Genomic DNA, 20,558 nt, shown 5'->3' with positions numbered 1-20,558 from the left:
GCCTGTCACTGACTAGCACAGTAGGTAAGTAAGTTCCGCAACCAGCAGCAGCGAGCGCAGCGGTTCCTCTGATGTGCTGTTACTACCTCAATCTGTCTTCTATTTGTGTTTCTTATGGCCCCATGAATGTGTCGTCGACATAGAGCGAGGGCCCACAACGGATGTACTTAATAAGTACGTCAGATTTCGGGTATGCCGAGCGGCCGCAGTACCATTTGAATTGGGGTTGCAGGAAGTTGGGCTCATGAAGGATAATAACACTGCAAGTCGTAAACACTGCCAATCGAGAGTCCGACCTGGAAAAGATACGTAACTCGATATAGCGAAATACTACGTAGTAGGCATTCCAGCTGCGAAGGATAAAGTGACTGACCTCCTTAAAGAACCTGGAATTGCAGGTAATGGGAGAAGACACCACCAAAGCGGCCTATGAGTTAAACCGTTGATTGGCTTGCCAAGTCGTAAAACCTGACAGCCAAGCCAGCAGCTGCTTCAGCTTTCGAATCCGCTATGGAAAGGATGGCACATTCCACATTAGAGTTAGAGTACTTCCGTACATGCTCGGGCAGAGTCGTGATAAAATTATACCACGTAAGACGGGGTTTGTCTAAAACGGTGCCACGGCTGTGTCAAAGATAAGAGCCTGCCTCTCAGCCAGCCTTGACTGGTGACTGGAGGTTGTAGCCTTGTAGGGAGCAAAAGAAACGCGGTGGGGACCGTTGCAATTTCAATTTCACTGGTTATGGGCGCGAATCGTAGGCTGGAAACCTGAACCTATCGCTTCGCATCTGCCTCAGCCTCCCCCGATCCACTCAAGTTCCCCAGCTGCTGTGGCTTGGATCTTCACATCTTGCATCAACCTCCCCCTCGCATGCACTAGGCTTGTACGCATCTCCCACCAGGCCACGAGCCTTGTTTCCTAACACCAGTCAGCCTGACGTTCCGAGCCATTTCTGAATCGTCTGCCGTGTCGGGCTTCTTTGGTTGACATTTAGCGTCCTCCCCGACCATTCCGGGGCCCGCTTGTGCGCTGCGCTATCAAATCTATTCACTCGAACGAGGACCTGTCAGCCTGTCAGCCGAACTCAAAAAAGACGGCGCGCTTCGAACCACAAACTCGTGAGCGCATGCGACAAAACCACGACGGGAAACTCAGCCGACGGGGATGCGATTAATATTCACCCCGCCGCATTGCCACACTTTGGTGCTGCTCAATGCGACCCGTCCGGCAATTGCTTGTTTGTGAGCATTGAGCGATCCGGTCGGGCATCAGCCCCGTCAGTTTAGGACACGCCGCGCCCAGCAACCCTTTACACGGGGAGCAACCCCTTACACGGGGATCGTCGTCGCCAACATGTCGTTTCGGGATGACTCGCGCCGTTACGGCCACGTCCCCCCGGCCCAGTATCCTGTCCCAGGCCAGCCGCAAGACCAGACTAACCACGTCCCGAGACGGCCGAGCTTCAGCAATGGCGACGAGTCCTCCTTCTTCGACGCCAGCCCTAGCAACACGCAACAAGGTTATCCGAGCGGTGCTGGAAGAGGGAACGAAGAACTCTTCTTGAGCACGCCAACCGAGTCCCAATCCCCGCAGAGCATGCGGCAGGGTTACTCGGCCCCGAGCCCTGCCATGGCAGGCTATCAGCATCAATTCCAGGGCCAAGCTCCGTCGAGCGCGACACAACCAACATACAACCCCCAGCATTTTGCTCGCACGCAGTCAGCCTCGCTCCCCTACCATCCCCACCCGGTCTCGGGATACTCTAACCCAGCGAGTCCGACATATGGGTCAGCCCCGGCACCATCAGCACCGGCTCCCCCGCATCAACCGGCATCGGCACCGGCAGTGGCTTCTCCTAACCCGGCGAGTTATTCTCCTCATCAGACCTATAACCCGGCCGCCTACGCGAACACGAACGTCCCGCAGAGGAACGCGACTGTCTCGGGATTTACAAACTACGGCTATGGCTACAACTCTCCCGCTAGCTACAGCTCTCCCGCTGTTCCACAAGTTCCCACCTTTGGGCAGCAGCCACCGGCCAGGGCATACAGCACTTCCCAGGTGAGCCACGCACCGCCTCCGCCGGCACAACCAGGCTATGATCCATCCATACCCAGCCCGCAATATCCCCCGTCCTCGGCGGGAGCGTCGGCTCCCTCCCCTCGCTACGATCAGTCATACTCCCCTGCCTACTCAGGCCAATATTTTGGGTCACATTCGCCGAACGGTGTCAACCCCGCCCCAACCTCGTCCTACTCTAATGTCACACCGCCCCAACCCCCGTACCCGGCCTACACGCAGATACCCGTTGGCCCCAACTACTCAGTGGCAGACCCCAACTCCTTCATGAGTAGGAGCTCGCGGTCGAATTCGGTGGAATCCCCTTCGCCGTCGGGCCATTCTCAATCTTCCCCTGGTCTCCAGAGGCATCCCACCAACGCCCCACTGCCTAGCCGGCCGATGGAAGATGTCCCGGAGGAGCCGGACTGGGTAACGAATGGTCAACCAGGAGGCGACGATGTCGCCCAAGAATATTATACCCAAGACAGCCTCATCCAGGACATAGTCTCCGATCTGGGAGTGTCGCCGAACTCGCAACACCCTCGGCCCGCCAATGGGGTCGTGACCGATGGCGACATGGAAATACTGCGTCGCTATGACTCAGCCGCGTCGACCATAAATACCGCCGCAGATGGCTCTGGCGGCTCCGGCGTTACCAGATTCTCCTCAAACGCGTCGACCGCGGCCAGAAATGACCAGCGGGCATCGTACGATTGGGACGACGACGAGAGCGACCCTGAGGCAGTTGCGGGCTTGTTGGCCATGCAAGAGGCCGCCATGGATGAGCAGAGGTTCAGCAGCCTTCCGACCTTCCCATACGTGGAGCGGGCTCAGGCTCCTCCCCTACCCCCGCCACCCGAAGAACAGGAGAGCACGGATAGCGACTTTGGGGGGGGGATGGATCTCGGCCTGTACGGGGGCGGCTACGCTGGGACTCTCCACTACGGCAATGAGCTCGGCTCGCCGCCAGCCACGGCATCGACCCACGACGGGTCTCGCCCGTTGCCGACGCTGCAGGGACGTGGCAGCGAATCCTATCCGGCCTTCTCGGCGGTGTCGATGGATTACGGTGGCACCGGGGGTCTCTTGGCGCCTCAGAGGCACCGCCTCAGCTTTGATGAAGGAGACGAGCAGGTCTCTGTCCATTCGCGTCTGAGCGGCAGCGAGTCGCCCCTCAAGGAGGATTATCCCGACATGTTCTATCACCCGGGGCTCTCGAACAGGCCGCTCCCTGCAATCCCCCCCGGCTCAGATAGCAGTTCGTTGCTGTCCGTTCAAACGTCGAATCGCCCGCCGTACCAACACGGTTATTCGCTCTCTGCTGACTCGAGGCACTTATACCCTGCCGAGGCGCCGGAAGCCTATCTTGGCCAGAACATGAACCAACAGCAATTTGAGCGTTCTATCTCCCTATCTAGCCATAGCCACACCCCTCAGATCCAGACCCCGGCAAGATCCAGAACCGATGCCGCCGAAGAGCGTAGGAAGGCAACGAGGCACATGACCCAGCAACAGCAACAGCAGCTAGCGGCACAGCAAGGTGTCGCATACGAGGGCTACGATACGGGTACGCCACCATCCCTCGCGGCCTATGATATGATCACCCTGCCGACTGGTCGTAAGCGGAAATTCAGTCCATCGAAGCTCACTCCTGCCGACATCAAGCGCTGTGCGGAGCCTTGGGCCCTGAGTGCGGTGACCGCTTGGGTTCGTGAGATGGCCGAGGGCGACCCCGAGGTCAAGAGGAAGACTATCGAGGAAGGCCTCGTCAAGCTCTTCTGCGCCAAGGTCCCGACCATGAACGTGGCCGACGCCGAAGTCCTCAGTTCCATGGTGGTGGATTCCATGTTTGCAGCGGGCATCCTCCTACCAGAGGAGGAATGGGTCAAATTCGGGCCGGGCTCCATGTCCGGCGTGCTGTGGCAGCTCACCGGATCTGGCTGCTATGCGCCGAAGCTGCACGAGAATGAATCTCAAGCCTCCAGGTTGCACGACAAGAGCATCCCAGTCAGGTGTTACTCACACCACTGCGGCCGCACCTTGAAGAAGGCCAACTTGGATCATATGATGTCCGAGGAGGAGGACAAGGCCGTGGACTGGGCAGAGTTCTACGGAGTGACGCCGGCGGAGATGGAGAGAAGGGGCAAGAAGGAAGTCGAGCGACAAAACATCCTGCACGAGATCATCACGGGCGAGGAGGGGTACATGAACCAGCTCGACGTCCTCCGCCTCCTCTACAAGGACCATCTGCGCGCCTGCCAGCCTCCGATCATCGCGGCCAACAAGCTGGACAAGTTCATCGACGCAGTCTTCGGAAAGGTCGAGGCTGTCCAGCAGATCAATAAGGAACACCTGCTCGCGCAGCTCAAGTATCGGCAAAAGGAGCAGGGGCCGTGGATTCTGGGCGTCAGCGACCTCTTCCGAGAATGGATCCGGAAAGCACGGCCCGTCTACATCGCATACTCGTCGGCTTTCCCCAACGCGTCATTCCTGATCCGCAAGGAAGCGGACAGGAACCTGCTGTTCCGCCACTTCTTGGGCGTTGTGCGTGACCATAAGCGCTCGAAGCGGCTGGAGTGGACGACCTTCGTCAAGGCGCCCATCACCCGCCTCCAGCGGTACGGTTTGCTACTGGAGACCCTGAAGAAGACCATGAAAGTGGATAGCGAGGAGAAGACGAACCTCACTAGGGCATTGGACGAGATCAAAGCCGTCACCCACGAGTGCGACGAGAAGGTGGATGAGATGACAAAGAAGGTCGCATTGCTCGAACTGCAGACTATGCTCGTCCTCCGACCCGGTTTCCACTCGGTGCTGAACCTCGACCACCTTGGGAGGGAGTTGATTAAGCAAGGCGACCTCCAGAGGCAAGGTTCGAAGGGCGTTCGCTGGGTTGACACGCATGCGCTCCTCTTCGACCACTACTTCATCCTATCGAAGGCAGTTAATTTGAAGGACGACAAGGGCGCAAAGAAATATGACGTGTCCAAAGAGGTAAACGCTTCCATCATCAAGTAATATCCGCTTTCGTTGTAATGGCCCCAGCTAACCTGATCCAACCTTCCACCAGCCGATTCCAATGCCTCTGCTGTTCTTGGAGAGCATGAATGACGATCCCGTCTCGAAGCAGAAGGGCCTGACGGCCCCGCTAGCTCGTACGAGCGCCGCGACTGGTTCTGGCACCCAGCTGAACAAGGTGAATTCGAACGGTGCCGACCGTCCCGGGCTGGAGCATACGACGACGGGCTCGTCACTGGGATCCCTGTCTACCGTGACTCGCCTGGCGACGCCGTCGGCCGCAGATCCTGAAGGCAAGATCATCTACCCCTTTCGAATCAAGCACCTGGGCCACGAGGTGTACACGCTCTACGCGTCTTCACAGCAAGACCGGGAGGCCTGGTGCAACGCGATAATCGAGGCAAAGACGAGGCACGCACGCGCCCTCCATGCGCAGAATGCCGAGCCTTTCCGCCTCCGTGTCATCTCGGACGGGGCCTTTGCCTATGACCAGATATCGGCACTCGGCAAGCAGCCAGGGGTGTCCATAAGGGGGACGCCGCTCGATCGGGCCATCCGGGAGATGGAGAAGGTCTACGGACCCGGACGCGGCCCGCCGCCCGTCTGCCGCGCCCAGGTCAACTGCGCGACTGCTTTCAACGCGTACGGCAAATCCCTCATCGCCATCGGCACCGACTTCGGCATCTTCATTTCCGAGGCGTCGAACCCGCGGGGCTGGACAAGGTCGGTGCAGGTCAACAGGGTGGCGCAGATCGCGGTCCTGGAGGAGTTCTCGGTGTGCCTCGTCATCGCGGACAAGTCGCTCATCTCGTACCCGCTCGACGTGGTCGCGCCCGTGTCCAACTTCCCGGCGCCCGTCCACGACAACCCCAGGCGGGCGCCGCAGAGGCTCGCAAAGGACGTCGCCTTCTTCGCGACGGCGCGCATGAAGGAGCGGATGCTGCTCTTCTACAAGCGCAAGGAGGGCATGCACAACACGTTCAAGGTCCTCGAGCCCGTCTTCCAGAAGGCGACGGAGAAGCGGCCGCGCATCTTTGGCGGGCGCAGGGCCGGGTCGGGCAACACCGAGTCGTTCCGCGACTTTGACGAGTTCTACCTGCCGACCGAGTGCTTCTCGCTGAACCTGTTCCAGACCTACATCGCGGTGGCGTCGGCCAAGGGCTTCGAGCTGCTGACGCTGGACAAGAAGATTCCGCAGTCGATACCGCGCGACATCACGGCGCCGGCCATCGCCAACATCGCGTCGCGGATCCGCGACCAGCGGCCGCTGGGCATGTTCAAGCTCAACGACCAGGAGTTCCTCCTGACGTACGAGGACTGCGCCGTCTACGTGGACAAGCACGGCGAGGTGAGCCGGACGCTGATCATGGAGTACTCTGGCAGGCAGAAGAAGGCCAAGGGGGCGACCATGTTCGGGCAGTACCTGGTGCTCTTCAACGAGGACTACGTCGAGGTGCGCAACGCCGAGAACGGGCGGCTGCGGCAGATCATCGCGGGCAGGGACGTGCGCTGCCTCGACTACGGGTTCAGGGGCCCCGCGGGGGCCGGGGCGGGCCAGATGCCGTCGGGCCAGGAGTCCAGGGGCACCGTCAAGATCTGCATGAGCCACCCCGAGGTGACCGGCGGCCAGATCGTCCTGGAGATGCTACTGAATGACGGGCACCGGGAGGAGCAGAGCAGGGCGGATAAGAATATGTGATGGAGGGATGCCGCCTTTGATCTCTAATAGGATATCCGGTAACGAATCGGTTGCAACAAGAAAACTAGGGGACCGGAGGGAAGCGGGTTTGGAGGGGTTGTCTATTGGGAAGGACTCGGCCAACCTTCGAGATGTTTATGGGCCCATGGCTTCCCTTGGAATGACTTGATTTCGACTCGCATGGCGTTCAGGAACACAGATGGAAAGGGAAATGATTCTTTTTTTTTTTCCATACCCACAGTGGATTGTTTGTTCCTCGCTTGGCTGCCCGTGTCTCCGTTTTGGGAGCAGTCCGCGTGTATAGGCCTATATAGCTACTTTTTTTTTTTCGAAATCACATCTGTTTGCATATGAGTGTTCAAGCAGGAGTCAAGCTGTGATACTGGAGATTGCAAATCGCAAATGGATCGGTCGGTTGTGTGTCTCCGGGCCAGCCGGTAATATTGCGGGGTGCACGTAGAGGGGTCGGCGGACGTCTGAAAAGAGCAATACTGGAAATACACGGCTTTCGTTAGCCGCGTGGGAGTAAGGCTGGTGCGGAGAAGCTTCATGGAGACTCCCATCCTATGTGAGCGAGCATTTATAAACTTCGTTTGGATCCTCAGTCTTGTCTATAATTGCGATTGCCCAATTCATCTGTCGTATGGTTGAAGTTGTTTTCCCTTGGCCGTATCAACCAAACCCACACCCCTGAACACCAAGACTTTCATATATAAACCAACCCCATCACCGCCAACAATGTCCCTCTCCGTCGCCGGCAAGTACGCCGTCATCACAGGGGCAGGCTCAGGTACCCTCCGTCCCCCCCGTCCCCACACACGAACCAAGCTCACCGACCCCCCAAAGGCATCAACCTCGCCTTCGCCCGCCTCCTCCTCCAGCGCGGCTGCTCCGTCCTGATCGGCGACCTCGCGCTGCGCCCGGAGGCCGAACAGCTCCTATCCGAGTACCCCCCAGCAGCAACAACATCCAGCCCCACCCCGAGCGCCAACAACAAGCCGACGGCGCTCTTCCAGCGCACCGACGTGACCTCGTGGCCGCAGCTCTCGGCGCTGATGGCGCGCGCCTCCTCGGCCTTCCCGCGCGTCGACATCGTCGTGCCCGGCGCGGGCATCTTCGAGCCCGCGGCCAGCAGCTTCTGGGACGCGCCGGGAACCCCGAGGAGCAGGGACCCGGCGGATGCCGAGCCGGGCTCGTACGCCACGATCGCCGTCAACCTGACGCACCCGATCCGGCTGTCGCAGCTGGCCATCGGGCGGTGGACGGAGCGCGGGGAGAGGGGCACGCTGGTGCACGTCAGCAGCTGCGCGGGACACATGGTCGGGATCGGGACGCCGCTGTACTTTGCGAGTAAGCATGGCTTGCATGGGTTCGTGCGGAGCCTGGGCGGGCTGAGGGATGAGCTTGGGATCCGCGTGTCGGCGGTGGCGCCCGGCACGGTGAGGACGCCGATGTGGGGCGAGGATCCGGATAAGAAGGGCATGGTGCGCGAGGGGGAGGGGGATGTGGCGATCGAGCCCGAGGAGATTGCCGAGGCGATGCTGGAGTTGTGCGAGAATGAGGAGTATGGCGATGGGACTATCCTCGAGGTGCTACAGGGCGCGACCCGGGTCGTGCCGCTTTATGGGAATGTGGTGCCTTCGGGCCGGGGGCTGATGGTGTCTGGGTATGAGCAGATGCAGAAGGATTTGTATGAGAAGCTCAGGACTGAGGGGTTGAAGGTGTGAAATCGAGATTGGACATTCGATATTTGATAGCGGTGGTGACGTTGAGCTTTTTGCAGAAGTGAATAGGCATGACCAAGGGCGGTATCTCATCACGAGCTTTACGCCTCTTTCTCCCTTATAGGGCCGCTCTCGATGTCTTCAGCAGCCGGTGAACGCTGAATCTCGATTTCGTCTTCCGGCTTCCCTTCACGACAAGCCCAGCCATCCACCCACCTGAGTGTCTCCCGGTTCCAGATATGATTCATCACCAGAAGCCGTACAGGGACGAGGATGACGATGATGACTGGGAAGGCCGGTGCCGCCACGGTCAAAGTCACGCCGAAAATAACGCCTGTGAGAATGACCTGGGAGAGCGTGTAGGCGTGTATGGGTAGCCATCGAACCCGCGGGGGTAGTTCGGGGAGCTCGGATGGCGGAGTGAGCATGTGAAAGATCCTGGGCAGAATCGGATTCACCGACAAGGACTGATATCCCATAAACATGAATAGTCCCGCGAGGACCGAGGTTGGTGTCAGACCAAGTAGTTTCTGCAACGGTGGACTTGCAAAAACCATAATCATAGCTGCCTGGATGAATGGCGAGTAGCGTTGTTCGTAGACTCGGGGGACGAGGTTTGTCGGCGATGGCATCTCTGTCGCGTCGGAATCGGACGCGCCTTCTTCCACGACCAAGTACCGGAGCGATTCCGAATGAAGGGGGGCCTGTGGTAGAAGCCCATTCGCTGGCGGGATGCCGAGAATACCGCAGAGTGCTGTTGTCGTCCCAAGGAGGGCGATGTCCCAAGCGTAACCTCCCGGCTTCTGGACGCCGTATCGCTTCAACGTGCAGATAATGCTGCTGATCTCGTGATCGAAGTAGAACAGGACCGTGATTATTGCCCCCGGTATGATGGAGATGAACACCCACCTGACCGGAAGCTTCCAGAACTCGACAAAGAATGTGCTTCGCTCCGGATCTGAGGGCCTGAACGTCGTCTGGACCACCAGCCGCTCATGCTTCAAGTCTGCCAGCTCTCCCATATGCGGGATACCGATGAATAAGACGATGGAGATGGCAGCGGCATACTCTGAAAGCCCCATGCGGATTATTCGGCCGAAGAGAGGTTTCCACCTCAGAGCGGTCGATAAAAATACGGCGAGTAAGCAGGTTCCAAGAGCTCCGATAACTGAGTAGAGGAACGCCGCGAATGAAACATGGTCGTGATTCCGCTGTAACTCAAGGCCCGCCTTGTAGAAGTATATGACGCTGTTGAGCAGCGAGAAGATGTCTGCGCTAAACGTCGTCACATATCGCATGGTCCAGTCATGGGCATTGAACACGGCCAACAGATAGTGCATCCATCCCGCGTGGATCAAGGACCACGCCATGACGGGAAGGAAGTCGACCTACTCACGTCAGCTATCACACCGAATTTAGAATGCCGGCGCACTTACGTGGAAAGAGTTGACACATAACGAGTATATATTCTCGGCCAGGACAGAGAAAGGCCCAGTTACACCAAGGATTGTCAACGGTTGAACCGAGAAGCTTCCGCAAGTTAGTAAACTGCAGCCTGAATGGGGGAGAAATTGGAGAGGGATACAAACAGAGCGAAGATTATACCACAGAGACCGGTGCTAAGAACAACCTCTATGGTGCCCCATGATTTCCCCGTAAGGACATATAGGTCGCTAGCAAAAGTAATGCCCGGAAGAATGTTGGTGAAGAATACATAGACAGCACTTGCCAAGACAAGCTGGTTGAAAACTGTCCAGTCTGAGAGATATCTCTGCCGAACATTGCGCAAGTCTTGCCTCAACAGCCGGAAGGGCTCAAGGTTTCCATCCTTCTTGAACAGAGCCCGAAATCTTCTCGGCCCTGACCATGGTTGCCGTTCTGGCCTAGAGGAAGCGTCCCCCTGGAGGTTATCGGGTAGGTCGTGTGGCGCTGCCGGTGCTGGTGCCGGTGCCCGGGCCTCCCTTCCGTTCATGAACTGATCGGCCACGGGAGGTGATTCTGAAGGCTGCTGGTAAATTTAATCTACCGAATAAAAGGATAAGGCTTGACCCTATTGATCACGGTTCAAATTCCCTTGATATTCTCCTACAGTCGGAGAGTTGACCATCTGGTTTCAACCGCCAAGTCATAGGTCAACAGCTCGTTGTCAAACAAGGAGAGCCAAGATGCAGGACGAGCTGAGAGCGCCTGTCAGAGAAGCGAATTGGGCCACATGTCGAAGAATGCCAAGTCGTTGAGTTGGCAAGTTGACACAAGCAATCGCCATGCACAAATCGACGCCTAATAGCTTCCCATCCACCGCTTCAACCTCCGGCGACTCGTCCAAGAAATTCGCCAGGGGTCTAAGGAAAAGTCCCGAGGCGATTACGTAGGTGGCGGCTTTTTTGTAGCTCTTCACAAAACAAAGAACTGCAATCTGAAGAGAGTTGACGAACTCTGTTTCAACTCTGCTTCCTAAGAAACATTCCAAAATTTACGAACATATTTCAATGCAGAAACCAGAAGTACCAGGTCGATGTCTGCCCTTAGGTATCGATACCAAGGGAGAGGACCCAGGAGGGATACTTACATACCCATTATCCCACTTTAAGCATATCGTCGCTTTAACAACTTGAAATGCATATAAGCGACTATCAAATTTCTTATCACCGTCATATCGCAGACAGCTTGAAGCTCACCTCAACTGCAACGACGACTTCACATTTCGGGATCGCAGGGTGGCAATGGCACACGGCTTTGAACAATGACACACTTCACCCACGAGCATATCCCTCCTTGACGACGGTATAACAGCAACCAACCCTAGGCATCACCATCGCATCCTCCATCCACCACCTCGTCTCCCATCCTCGCCATGGCCACCACCAATCTCCCCGCCGCAGCAGCAGCGTCCATCTCCAAGGCCGCAACGGCCCTAGCCGCCGCCGCCCCGGCCGCCTTCCAGCCACGCCTAATCTTCGAGGCCTCCCCGGACATCACGCGCAGCTACTTCCTGGGCCACCACCAGGCGGCCCTGTCGCGCATGCGCAGCACCCTCTCCAACGTTGGCCTCATCATCGAGTGCCGCGACTTCCGCGTCCCGCTGACCTCGTGGAACCCGCTCCTCGAGCGCAGCCTCGCCGCCTCCGCCTCGCCCGCCGCCGACCGCGCCCGCATCATCGTCTACACCAAGCGCGACCTCGGACCGCCGCCCGGCGACGGCGCCGGGCCGCAGCAGCGGGGCCAACAGCAGAACGGCTCCGATATCGTCCGGGAACTGACCCGCTTCCACCGCGAGCGCGGGCACGCCGCCGCGGTGGTGTTCCTCGGGCAGGGGACCGGTGGCCGGGGGGGCGGCGGCCGTGGAGAAGGAGGAGGCGGCGGCTTCGGCTTCGACGACGACCGGGTGCTGCTCTCGGCCGTGAAGCGGGTGGCCCGCGAAGCCGACGTTCTCACGGGCCTGCAGGTCATGGTGGTGGGGATGCCGAACGCGGGCAAGTCGACGCTGCTGAACCGGCTGCGGGCGCGCGGCATGGGCCCTGGCCTAGCCAAGGCGGCGCGGACGGGGGCGCAGCCGGGCGTGACGCGCAAGATGGGCACGGCGGTGCGGATCGTGCGGGGCGAGGACTGCGGCGGTCCGGGAGGTAGGGGGGGCGAGGGCGTGTTCGTGCTGGACACGCCCGGCGTGTTCGTGCCGCACGTGTCCGACGCAGAGAGCATGCTCAAGCTCGCCCTCGTCGGCTGCGTCAAGGACGGCCTGGTGCCCCACGTCGCCGTCGCCGACTACCTGCTCTTCCACCTCAACCGCGTCGACCCGGCGCTGTACGCGCGCTACGCCCCGCCCACTAACGACGTCGACGAGTTCCTCGCCGCCGTCGCCCGCCGAACGGGGAAGCTGCTGCGCGGGGGCGCGCCCAGCATCGACGGCGCCGCCGACTGGATCGTCCAGGAGTGGCGCCGCGGCGACCTCGGCAGGTTCGTCCTCGATGAGGTCTCGCCGCAGACTCTCGACGCTGTAGTCGCGTCCGCACGCGCCCCGGTGCTGAGCATGAACCAGGCCCGCAAGAAGGACAAGGAGGCCCGCAAGGCGAAGATCGACGCGAGGAGGCTGGGTGGCGGAGCCCCTGCCGGGCAGGCTGGCGCGTGAGAGAGTAGGAGATGGAGAGGCTTTGCGGATAGGCCTTGGGAACGATGGACTCAGGTTTCCGTAGCCGGGGTTCTTCTGGTTGGCTATATGGAACCCCCCCCCCCCCCCCTTCAGGCCCCGCAAAGCAATGAAGGATATGGCGGATGGGTGCCAGCGCTCGTCGAGGTTGCTGGATGGTCCTTTGCTGAGACCAACAGCCTCTGGCCCGTTCCTGGCGAAGGCATATAATACCCCTCCTAGACTACGAGAGCGGACCACAACGGCCCTGCTACCGAGGTGGAAAAGGAAGAATCGGTGTGCCGTGCCGTGATCATGGGCTATGTGATGGAGACGAAAACATCATTGTACAGTACATACATGTATAAGTACGGCAGATCTAAGATCATAGATATATATACCCCCTCCAGCTCAGCCGATTTACATTAAACGTCTCGTTTTGTTGGTACACAAGCTTCTCATGCTCGACCCCCAACGCATACACTCCGGCATATGGCGCCCCCGGTTCATCTCGGGTATCAAGACAGGAGACATGAGAAGAAGATATCCCAGAATAAATTTCCCTGCTCCAGCAGGGCTCACCTGGTGGATACCCGGGAAAAGAACGATACATGTGTGCATTACGCTTACAGCCCAGACCCAAACCAAAACCAAAACCCACAACCAAACGCCCTGCAGCTAATAATAATCCACCATCGTTAACTCATTGACCACTCGAGAGAAGCGCCTGCCCGCTCTGCCATCAAACGCCCAGCTCGTGTAATTCGATCCCAGATAACTCGCTCGTCAAGGTCTCTCACGCAGCGTATTCCTGCTGCCACTTGACCAGGCGGCGCGTCAGGCTGTCCATCATCTCCATGCAGTTCAGGTCCTTGAAGTCCTTGGCCTGGCCTGCCTCTCCGTTGAGGTCCGGCGCTGGTCTGTCGCCAACCACGTCAGGCTGCCTCTTGTCGCTTGGCGACGCCGACTCGCCGTCGGCCTTGTCCCCGGCGGCGTCCTCGCTCCCGGATAGTGTTTCGCCGGCCAGCTCGACCTGGGTCCGCGATATGAAGTCTAGCAGCGCTGTTGCTCTTCTCTTCAGGTCGGTCATGGTGATTTTGCCGCTCATCCCCCCTTTATTCTTCGTCCCCGACTTGCTACCGCCATCTCCACCTGTGGATTTTACCGCTGCAGCAGCAGTAGCAGTAGCAGCAGCACTAGCACCTCCTCCACCATTATCCTCTCTCTGAATATCCCTCGACTGGGATCTGGCAGGCGAATCTTCATCGTGTCCATCTCTATCCCGTGTATACTGGTTCCGGCCCTTCTTCTTGTGAGACCTCTTCCTGTCAACCCTTGACGGCGGTGGGTTCGCTGGGGGTGTATCGGGAGCAGCAGCAGCTTGCGCCGGAGGTGGAGGCGGGAGTGGTGGCGGCGGTTCCGCTGACTGGGGGGGTGAGGGTTCCGGACCAGGATTTGTAGCGTTTGAATTTGCCATGGCTGTCCGGGTCCCGGTCGTGCGAGCTGCCAGCGGCATTTCTTCCGAAGGATCTGAGTCTGTGTCCGCGTGAGTTTCGGATGCCTTCACTTGAATGGTGCTGTTGGGGGTTGAGGCGGTACCATCAGCTTGACGACGTTCGGACCTCCCTTTCCGTTTGTTCGCTGGTTCGGGCGGCTGGCGATCCCGCTCATCCCTCTCGACTGGTTTCTCGGGGCGTTGATTCCTTGTTGCCGCACCGTTGCGAGGCCTCGACTTGGACGAACCCGTCTTGGAATTCGACAGTGCGTCGTCTGAATCGTCGCCCGACCCGTCCGGCGGAGGGGAGAGGGATCGCGAGCTCGTCCGCTGTCTTTTCGCACTCTCTGGCTTCCTGTAACGGAGTGAGCTTCGGCCAATGTGCCGTTATGGGGGCTTGAGACTCACTCTTCGCTATCACTCCGGCCGCGCTTTGCTCTCCTCACACTGCCATCGGGTTGATCTGGCTGAGCGTCTTCTTTACTGGCCTCAATAGCACGGCGTATGGCCTCGGCCTCGTCATAGGCCGCCTCTCGACTGTTCATTGTCGATCTCCGCTTTGATGCTGAGTGGGTTGCCGACGAGTTCCGTCCATTTCGTGTTTCTTTTGGCTCCTTGGTATCTTTCTCTTTCTCCCCCCTCGGCGATCTCGTTCCTTCTTTGATTAGCGACGCAGCTCGAGAGGTGTTCCTCGACTGCCGTTTGAGGGGAAGGTAGTGCGAGTATCGTTGCCTGCGAACCATCATGTCAGCATGCTGAAAGTGACCAAACTGAGGCAACCTCGCGTGGGCTTGCAAGGCAGAACATTGAACGCTAACTGCTGGAGAATGCGCAGTGCGACCACACCATGAGACATGATCGGCAGTGCACCACCTATTTTCCAGGGTTGAAACGCTGAACTCTCAACAGAAACAGGTATAAAAAAAACGCTCCAAAACAGCCAAGACAGTGAGAATTACCCATTCTTAGCAGCGAAGATCTTGTGTAGGTCCTTGCGGCATTGCTCGCAAAAGTACTCGTCGGGGCTGGATTCTTCGGTCATGATGCCCACGCAGGCGCCATGCTGCCACACCTTGCAGATGTCACATTGCACGAAAAACCCGGCGGTATCGTCGGTAAGGTCGGTTGTGAATATGGGGTCGACGACCGTTGCATCCTTCACGCTGCTGGGTTTCGAGTCATCTTCGAGCGGAGGGGGGCCGGGGTAGTCGTCGAAGCCGCATATGCATCGGACTGCCTCGTCCTCCTCCTGAATATCGTCGTCGTCATTCGGCATCTCGACGGATTCTAGCTTTGTAGGTGGTGCCTTGTCGCGCTCATCTCCGTTACCGCGAGTACGGCGGCGCGTGGCGAGGGGATCTTCGGCAGTGATGGTGTCCTCGAGGGGCTCCGAGGAGAGTGAACCGCTTGGAGTCGACTTCTGAGGCGACCCTGCCTTGCTGAAGGACCTGGTGTTTCGCTCGGGACGGCCAGAGGTACTCGAGGGGGTAGACGAGTGCTGTGACCCTGACTGTGGCTGCGTGGTTCGGGCGCGTGAAGACCGCCGTGGATCGATGCCTGCCATTGCTCACAGCAATCGCAGCAAGCGCGGCAATCGCAGCAATCGCCGCAGCTAAAGGTCGAATTGGAGGGTTCGTGGGTCTAAGGTGGCCAATTGTTCGCGTTGCGCGCTTGATGTATGCGGATTCAGTCGAGTTCGGCGATTCAACGGGATTCAATGGGATTCAATCGCCGCAGATTGAGCTGTTGCCCCGAGATAGGACCAATGTGCCGACCCTCGATGAAGTAAATACCTAGGTTAGGCCACGAGGGGAGCCAGTGACGGGTTTGCGCAGAAGGCAAAGGTGTGATGGTGAGGATGAGGAGGGAGGGTTGAGGAGGGCGGCGGAACTTGCTCTGCACCTCCACACGTCTTTTTCTCCGAAACTTTAGCTACTTCCATGCGGGGCCAAGTACCTCTCAACTTGCTGTGGTAGCTTAGGTTCAACGCCATTCTCTCCAATCCCAATCCATTAAAATAATAAAGTCTTGAATAGGACCCTCGGCTTCTGATGCTGACTGTCCAGGCAATTCCACGATTACCCTCCGATTCAAATACCTACCTCTCTAAGTTTATCCCTTGGTTTTACCATTCCCAAATACAAGTGTAGACCTCTCGCAAATGTATCTACTACAGTGCAAGCAGCACGGAATGCTTTGCACAAATACGTATTAGGCAGCTAGGACCATGATTGGTGCAGATCGGTAATTGCAAGGGGCATTTGTGCCTATGCAGATTCCATGCTGGCAGCATCGGATGCTTAGTAAGGTTTTGGTTTGGGTAGGCACCTAAGTCTTTGGCCAAAGCACTGAACACAGTCTCTTCCTCCAGAGGCTCATTAATTAGCAATCACTCCTGTACACTGTTTGTCGACGACACTGCCCCTGCACCTCAGCTTGCTTTTGCCCTTTGTTAGATCCATCGAAGAGTCCATCATAACTGTTGTCTTTGATGATCAGTAACCTGGCTCAGCTCCCGCATATGGACTAAAAGTTTAGCTGGGTTGCAGTCAGCGTGCCAGCTATCGATATCCCCCGATACCTGCCTCCCCTCCCGGTCATCCCTTACCATCGCCATCCCTAGCTTGACCTAGCCGGGCTTCGTTGCTGCCCTAGAGAACCTACACTGTCGCTTGGAATTCACTTGAGAGATTCTAGGAGCACCGGCTCTTTGACCCTTGGGATTGCATTGGGACCTTTGCTTGTAATAAACCCCCCACATTTTGGTGAATTTGTGTCTGACTCCTGACTTGGGCAGAAAGGGGAGAGCTTCAACACCTTTGAAAATCTGTTCATCGCCAGCCAAACTCTGCCTTGCTGCGACTATTGCTACCAATTTGGCTCGAGCTAGGCATTCCTTTCAGTACCTACTTGCGTGTGTCCCTGGAAATCACGTTGGGCGTAGTTGGTTGTTGGGATTGTTGGACATCACACGAGGAATTTTTTCCTCACTTTTTGGTTACCTACCTTACCATATGTGATGGGTATGTCACCTCTGCACCTTCCACTTCTAAAAGATACCTCCGACTCTGAGAAAACCCGAACAAAAATTCCCCACCGCGTCAACTGCCCTCTGGCTCCTTCCACTCCACGATTTCCTTCCTCGGCACAGAATTCCTCGGCATGGGATGCACGTACTTGGGGAGGAGGTGGGAACAATGGTTGGACTTGGCCGGCAAGAACTTGCCTCTCACAGCGCGGCTCACTTCTTTCCACATGGCCCGATTGCACTCCTGCTGGGATCGGCATCTGCTTTGTTTTTCCTCTTTATTGCACCGAGGCTAATTCGCAACTGTTGTGCCCGACTCACAGGAGACCACGCGTCAAGAATGTCTGCAGATACGGTCTCGTCATCGCATCCGGATCGGCCGATTCGACCATTGCCAAAACGTCGACTGCGGGAAAGGCTTTCGCCAGAAGTGGCCGATTCTATCCAATACCCCCCTGCACCACAGAACACGACCCCGCTGTTCTACTACAGCTACAGTACCAGAGACGACGAGACGGAACCTCTCAGTTCTCATGGCCGTGAGAGGTTTTCCGACCGGGGAACAAGCCAGGGGCGGAGGACTGGTGGCGGAGCAGAGAGTGACGAGGACGATTTCGGCACGAGAAGGAATGCTCCTGGACGGCCGGGGGCGGACTCCTCCGGGTATCCTCAACGTCTGCCGCTGAGACAAGATAATGGAAGGCACTCGAATTCGCAGCCGCCCCTCTCCGCCGCGTCCTCGGCCGATGGCTATTACGACCCTTTCGAAATGACCAACAACAACAAGAAACGCAAGATTCCCACGGCAGGGGACACGGCACTGAATGGTAGCCATGGTATCCATGACGTTGTCCTCGGCGCGGACCCATCGGCGACGCCAGTTCAGTCGATTGAAGGCCAGGGCGAGTCCTCCCCCGCGACATCGACTCCATACTATGGATGCGGTAGCTTTGCATCTGGGGCGCAGAACGTGTCCGGTCCCGGAAGAGGTAGATATGGTCGGGTCAGGAATGGCCGGAGCCCCCTGCGGGCCTTGTCAGACTCAACCAATAACTGGGCTGGGCGAAACGGAAAGCTGCGTCCCTCGCAGTTGCCATTGCAGACTAGTAAGTTGCCCTTGCCCTTGCCCTCTTTCTTGCTCTTGCTCTTGCTCTTCTGGAAATTTGCCGGCTCCAAACTATGGGCCATCACCGTTACGTCGCTACATTGCCTTGACTCCTTTCACTCCTTTGCTTTCTACCTTGGCCCCTGCATGCTAATATCCTTTGGCCGAAAGGTGAAAACACTGGAATTATTTCTAATGCCATTGCCAACGCAGAGAAGATGACCTCGCAGCAAGGCCAAGAAAATAGGAGTCTTCTTCATCAGCAACTGTCAACAAAGGCCAGCCCGGCTTCCACCCAGTTTACATTTACCTGCGATTCCCAGGTCCCCGGCACGCTCAGTTGGCCAGGCTCCGATCGCAACGCCAGTACGCCTATGCTTCATGTCCCCAAGGGAGAGAGCCGGCGAAGGAGCTCGCAAGAAACCCAGACCAGCAACGTCCCGTCGACCGCGGTTAACGGCCATGCGGTAGATGCAACCGCTCAGGACAACTCCGCCAAGATGTCGAAGGCTGTTCAGAATCAGGCGAAACCGTCGCAGAAGAAGTCTCGGAGACGAGATGCTAAGGAGTTGCTCCTGGCCGCGAAGGCCAGGCGCAGACAAACGGAGAACCAGAACGCCCATAATCCGCCCAGAGCTGAGGACATCTGGATCTGCGAGTTCTGCGAGTACGAGGCGATATTTGGCCGCCCTCCGGAGGCGCTAGTTCGCCAGTACGAAATCAAGGACCGAAAGCTCCGGCAACAGGAGGAAGAGCGCCGTCGGCTCCTGGAAAAGGCGAAGATGCGGTCCCGCAAGGGAAAGAAGGGGAGTAAGGCGCCCGCTAAGAGCAACAACTCGTCGCAAGATCGCAATCCACCACAGGGAGGAAACCAAATAGCCCACATGAACAGCAACAACAGCCAGGAGACGCATAGCGAGGAGTACGGCGACGAGGACGAGTACGATGACGAGGAGGGATACGGTCCCGAGGAACAGCCATCATTGAGGGATGAGCCTCATGTATTGCACTATAAGCCTCCGCTTGTTGGGGGTATAGCGGGCAATTAGGCGGGGCCTGTTGAAGATGTAATGGTCGGTTGGGTGCTGGTCCTCAGGCTTCCCCGAAACGTGCTGGTCATGCTGGATCTACCAGATGGTATGGGCTTGCTTGCCTCGTCTGGCTAACCCAGCGGCGACATGTTGCTACCCGCTAAGCAGTAGGGCAAAGTCCAGGAGGAGGCACAGTGTTTCTTCTTCCCCTGAACATGGCATTGCGCGAGTCGCAGTTTGTCGGGACTGCATTTTGTATGGTTCACGGTCGGCGGGATTGAGGACCGTCTTGTCTGTCAGGCATTCTCTGTTCGTTGTGGATATATCCCCTCCCCCTCCTGGATCAGCTGCATTTGGCTTTCAACTCCCCTCAAACAGAAACATACAGAACGGGAAGCCCACACCTCCCGGAACGGCCCGGACGGCTCTCGTTTGCTTTTGCCTCGCGAGCTGTGGTGGGATATGAGTCGGGGCTGCCTGTTTATTCGGCATCGTGTCACATAGATCCCCCTCCCCATACCCATGACTAGGTAGACCACGGAGAGAGATGGGTTCCTATTTGGCATAGCGGGAGGTTCTCACCGTAAAGCAAAGTAGGTACCTTAGCTACTATGCAGGCGAATTCACGATACCTACCTTGGCGTCCAATGTGTTTTGCCTGGTTGAGCTGTGCCACGTATTACCTGGCAAGCCCGACGACCTGGTTGTCAACATTCATGGATAGGTAGCTCAATCAATGCTTTTAGTAGGTTCATAATAGCCGAGGCTTTCCATGGCAGCTAATTTCGGCACAGCACCTAACCGGGCTGGATGCGATGATGACTTGGCCTTGAGTGATGAGACTCATGAGAGTCCCTACATACGTCTCTGAACGTACGGTACTCTTATGGTAAGGCGTAAAAAGCGGGGAGATCCCGTCTGTCCTTGCATCTGCACCATGTCGGATGAGCTGTACAGTGACGTCTCGCGTATCTGTCAGCTGTTCCGGGGTCTACTTGTCTCACATGGAGCATGTTTGGAGATAGCGGTACCAAAATATGTGCAAGTACCTAAGTACCCAAGTATAATGTAGGTCCTTGCCCGGCTGCACCGCCGCGGGCCCCAATGCACTACGTCAGAGAAGTGGGTGGGCCTCCCTTGGAGGCTGAGGCCCCCAGAGCCCAATCCCAATTTCTCGGGCGCGCAATCTACAGGATAATCACACTACCAGCAGCTTTTACTCGAGCGAGACGAAGACAAAAGCTTCCAGCTACCAAAGCGGGCCGCCCGTTCC

General features: G+C 57.7%; 6 protein-coding genes across 6 annotated transcripts; 4 read left to right on the top strand and 2 right to left on the bottom strand.

The window, feature by feature from the left end:
- Window positions 1-1,354: 1,354 nt before the first annotated feature.
- Window positions 1,355-6,779, top strand: QBC33DRAFT_513658 (Rho1 guanine nucleotide exchange factor 3; the record flags this gene model as incomplete). Its single annotated transcript, XM_060425995.1, has 2 exons — window positions 1,355-5,056; window positions 5,133-6,779. 2 exons carry the CDS (start codon window positions 1,355-1,357, stop codon window positions 6,777-6,779), a joined length of 5,349 nt encoding a protein of 1,782 aa, XP_060284927.1.
- A 454-nt stretch (window positions 6,780-7,233) lies between these two features.
- Window positions 7,234-8,555, top strand: QBC33DRAFT_356485 (short chain dehydrogenase). Its single transcript, XM_060423880.1, has 2 exons — window positions 7,234-7,569; window positions 7,626-8,555. The coding sequence occupies exons 1-2, from the start codon at window positions 7,518-7,520 to the stop codon at window positions 8,504-8,506; spliced, it is 933 nt and encodes a 310-aa protein (XP_060284926.1). The 5' UTR covers window positions 7,234-7,517; the 3' UTR covers window positions 8,507-8,555.
- A 49-nt stretch (window positions 8,556-8,604) lies between these two features.
- On the bottom strand, window positions 8,605-10,475 carry QBC33DRAFT_448498 (putative transporter; the record flags this gene model as incomplete). Its single annotated transcript, XM_060424471.1, has 3 exons — window positions 8,605-9,891; window positions 9,940-10,033; window positions 10,093-10,475. The coding sequence occupies 3 exons, from the start codon at window positions 10,473-10,475 to the stop codon at window positions 8,605-8,607; spliced, it is 1,764 nt and encodes a 587-aa protein (XP_060284925.1).
- Window positions 10,476-11,331: 856 nt separating this feature from the next.
- On the top strand, window positions 11,332-13,044 carry QBC33DRAFT_533436 (P-loop containing nucleoside triphosphate hydrolase protein). Its single transcript, XM_060427468.1, has 2 exons — window positions 11,332-11,376; window positions 11,437-13,044. Exons 1-2 carry the CDS (start codon window positions 11,358-11,360, stop codon window positions 12,627-12,629), a joined length of 1,212 nt encoding a protein of 403 aa, XP_060284924.1. The 5' UTR covers window positions 11,332-11,357; the 3' UTR covers window positions 12,630-13,044.
- On the bottom strand, window positions 12,956-15,986 carry QBC33DRAFT_533433 (putative histone deacetylase complex subunit cti6). The gene is made up of 3 exons (XM_060427467.1): window positions 15,081-15,986; window positions 14,530-14,853; window positions 12,956-14,476 (listed from the first exon to the last, which is right to left on the bottom strand). The coding sequence occupies exons 1-3, from the start codon at window positions 15,683-15,685 to the stop codon at window positions 13,423-13,425; spliced, it is 1,983 nt and encodes a 660-aa protein (XP_060284923.1). The 5' UTR covers window positions 15,686-15,986; the 3' UTR covers window positions 12,956-13,422.
- Window positions 15,987-16,830: 844 nt separating this feature from the next.
- On the top strand, window positions 16,831-19,442 carry QBC33DRAFT_356408 (uncharacterized protein). The gene is made up of 4 exons (XM_060423879.1): window positions 16,831-16,860; window positions 16,919-17,144; window positions 17,473-18,255; window positions 18,468-19,442. Exons 2-4 carry the CDS (start codon window positions 17,141-17,143, stop codon window positions 19,301-19,303), a joined length of 1,623 nt encoding a protein of 540 aa, XP_060284922.1. The 5' UTR covers window positions 16,831-16,860; window positions 16,919-17,140; the 3' UTR covers window positions 19,304-19,442.
- The last annotated feature ends 1,116 nt before the right edge of the window (window positions 19,443-20,558 follow it).

Source organism: Phialemonium atrogriseum, assembly GCF_030411735.1.
Source record: "Phialemonium atrogriseum strain 8032-3 unplaced genomic scaffold QBC33scaffold_8, whole genome shotgun sequence".
NCBI lineage: Eukaryota > Fungi > Ascomycota > Sordariomycetes > Cephalothecales > Cephalothecaceae > Phialemonium > Phialemonium atrogriseum.
Note: the sequence above shows the minus strand (reverse complement) of the source record. Positions and strands in the feature narration are given on the sequence as shown.

What these genes read in the sequence shown, in the direction of transcription:
- QBC33DRAFT_356485 (XM_060423880.1), top strand. Translation starts at nt 7,518, where the DNA reads ATGTCCCTCTCCGTCGCCGGCAAGTACGCCGTCATCACAGGGGCAGGC. An exon ending in CATCACAGGGGCAGGCTCAG is followed by an intron (nt 7,570 to 7,625) that starts GTACCCTCCGTC and finishes GACCCCCCAAAG; the next exon opens with GCATCAACCTCGCCTTCGCC.
- QBC33DRAFT_533433 (XM_060427467.1), bottom strand. Translation starts at nt 15,685, where the DNA reads ATGGCAGGCATCGATCCACGGCGGTCTTCACGCGCCCGAACCACGCAG. An exon ending in ATCTTCGCTGCTAAGAATGG is followed by an intron (nt 14,854 to 15,080) that starts GTAATTCTCACT and finishes GATGGTTCGCAG; the next exon opens with GCAACGATACTCGCACTACC. An exon ending in GGCCGGAGTGATAGCGAAGA is followed by an intron (nt 14,477 to 14,529) that starts GTGAGTCTCAAG and finishes ACTCCGTTACAG; the next exon opens with GAAGCCAGAGAGTGCGAAAA.
- QBC33DRAFT_356408 (XM_060423879.1), top strand. An exon ending in GCAGTTGCCATTGCAGACTA is followed by an intron (nt 18,256 to 18,467) that starts GTAAGTTGCCCT and finishes TTGCCAACGCAG; the next exon opens with AGAAGATGACCTCGCAGCAA.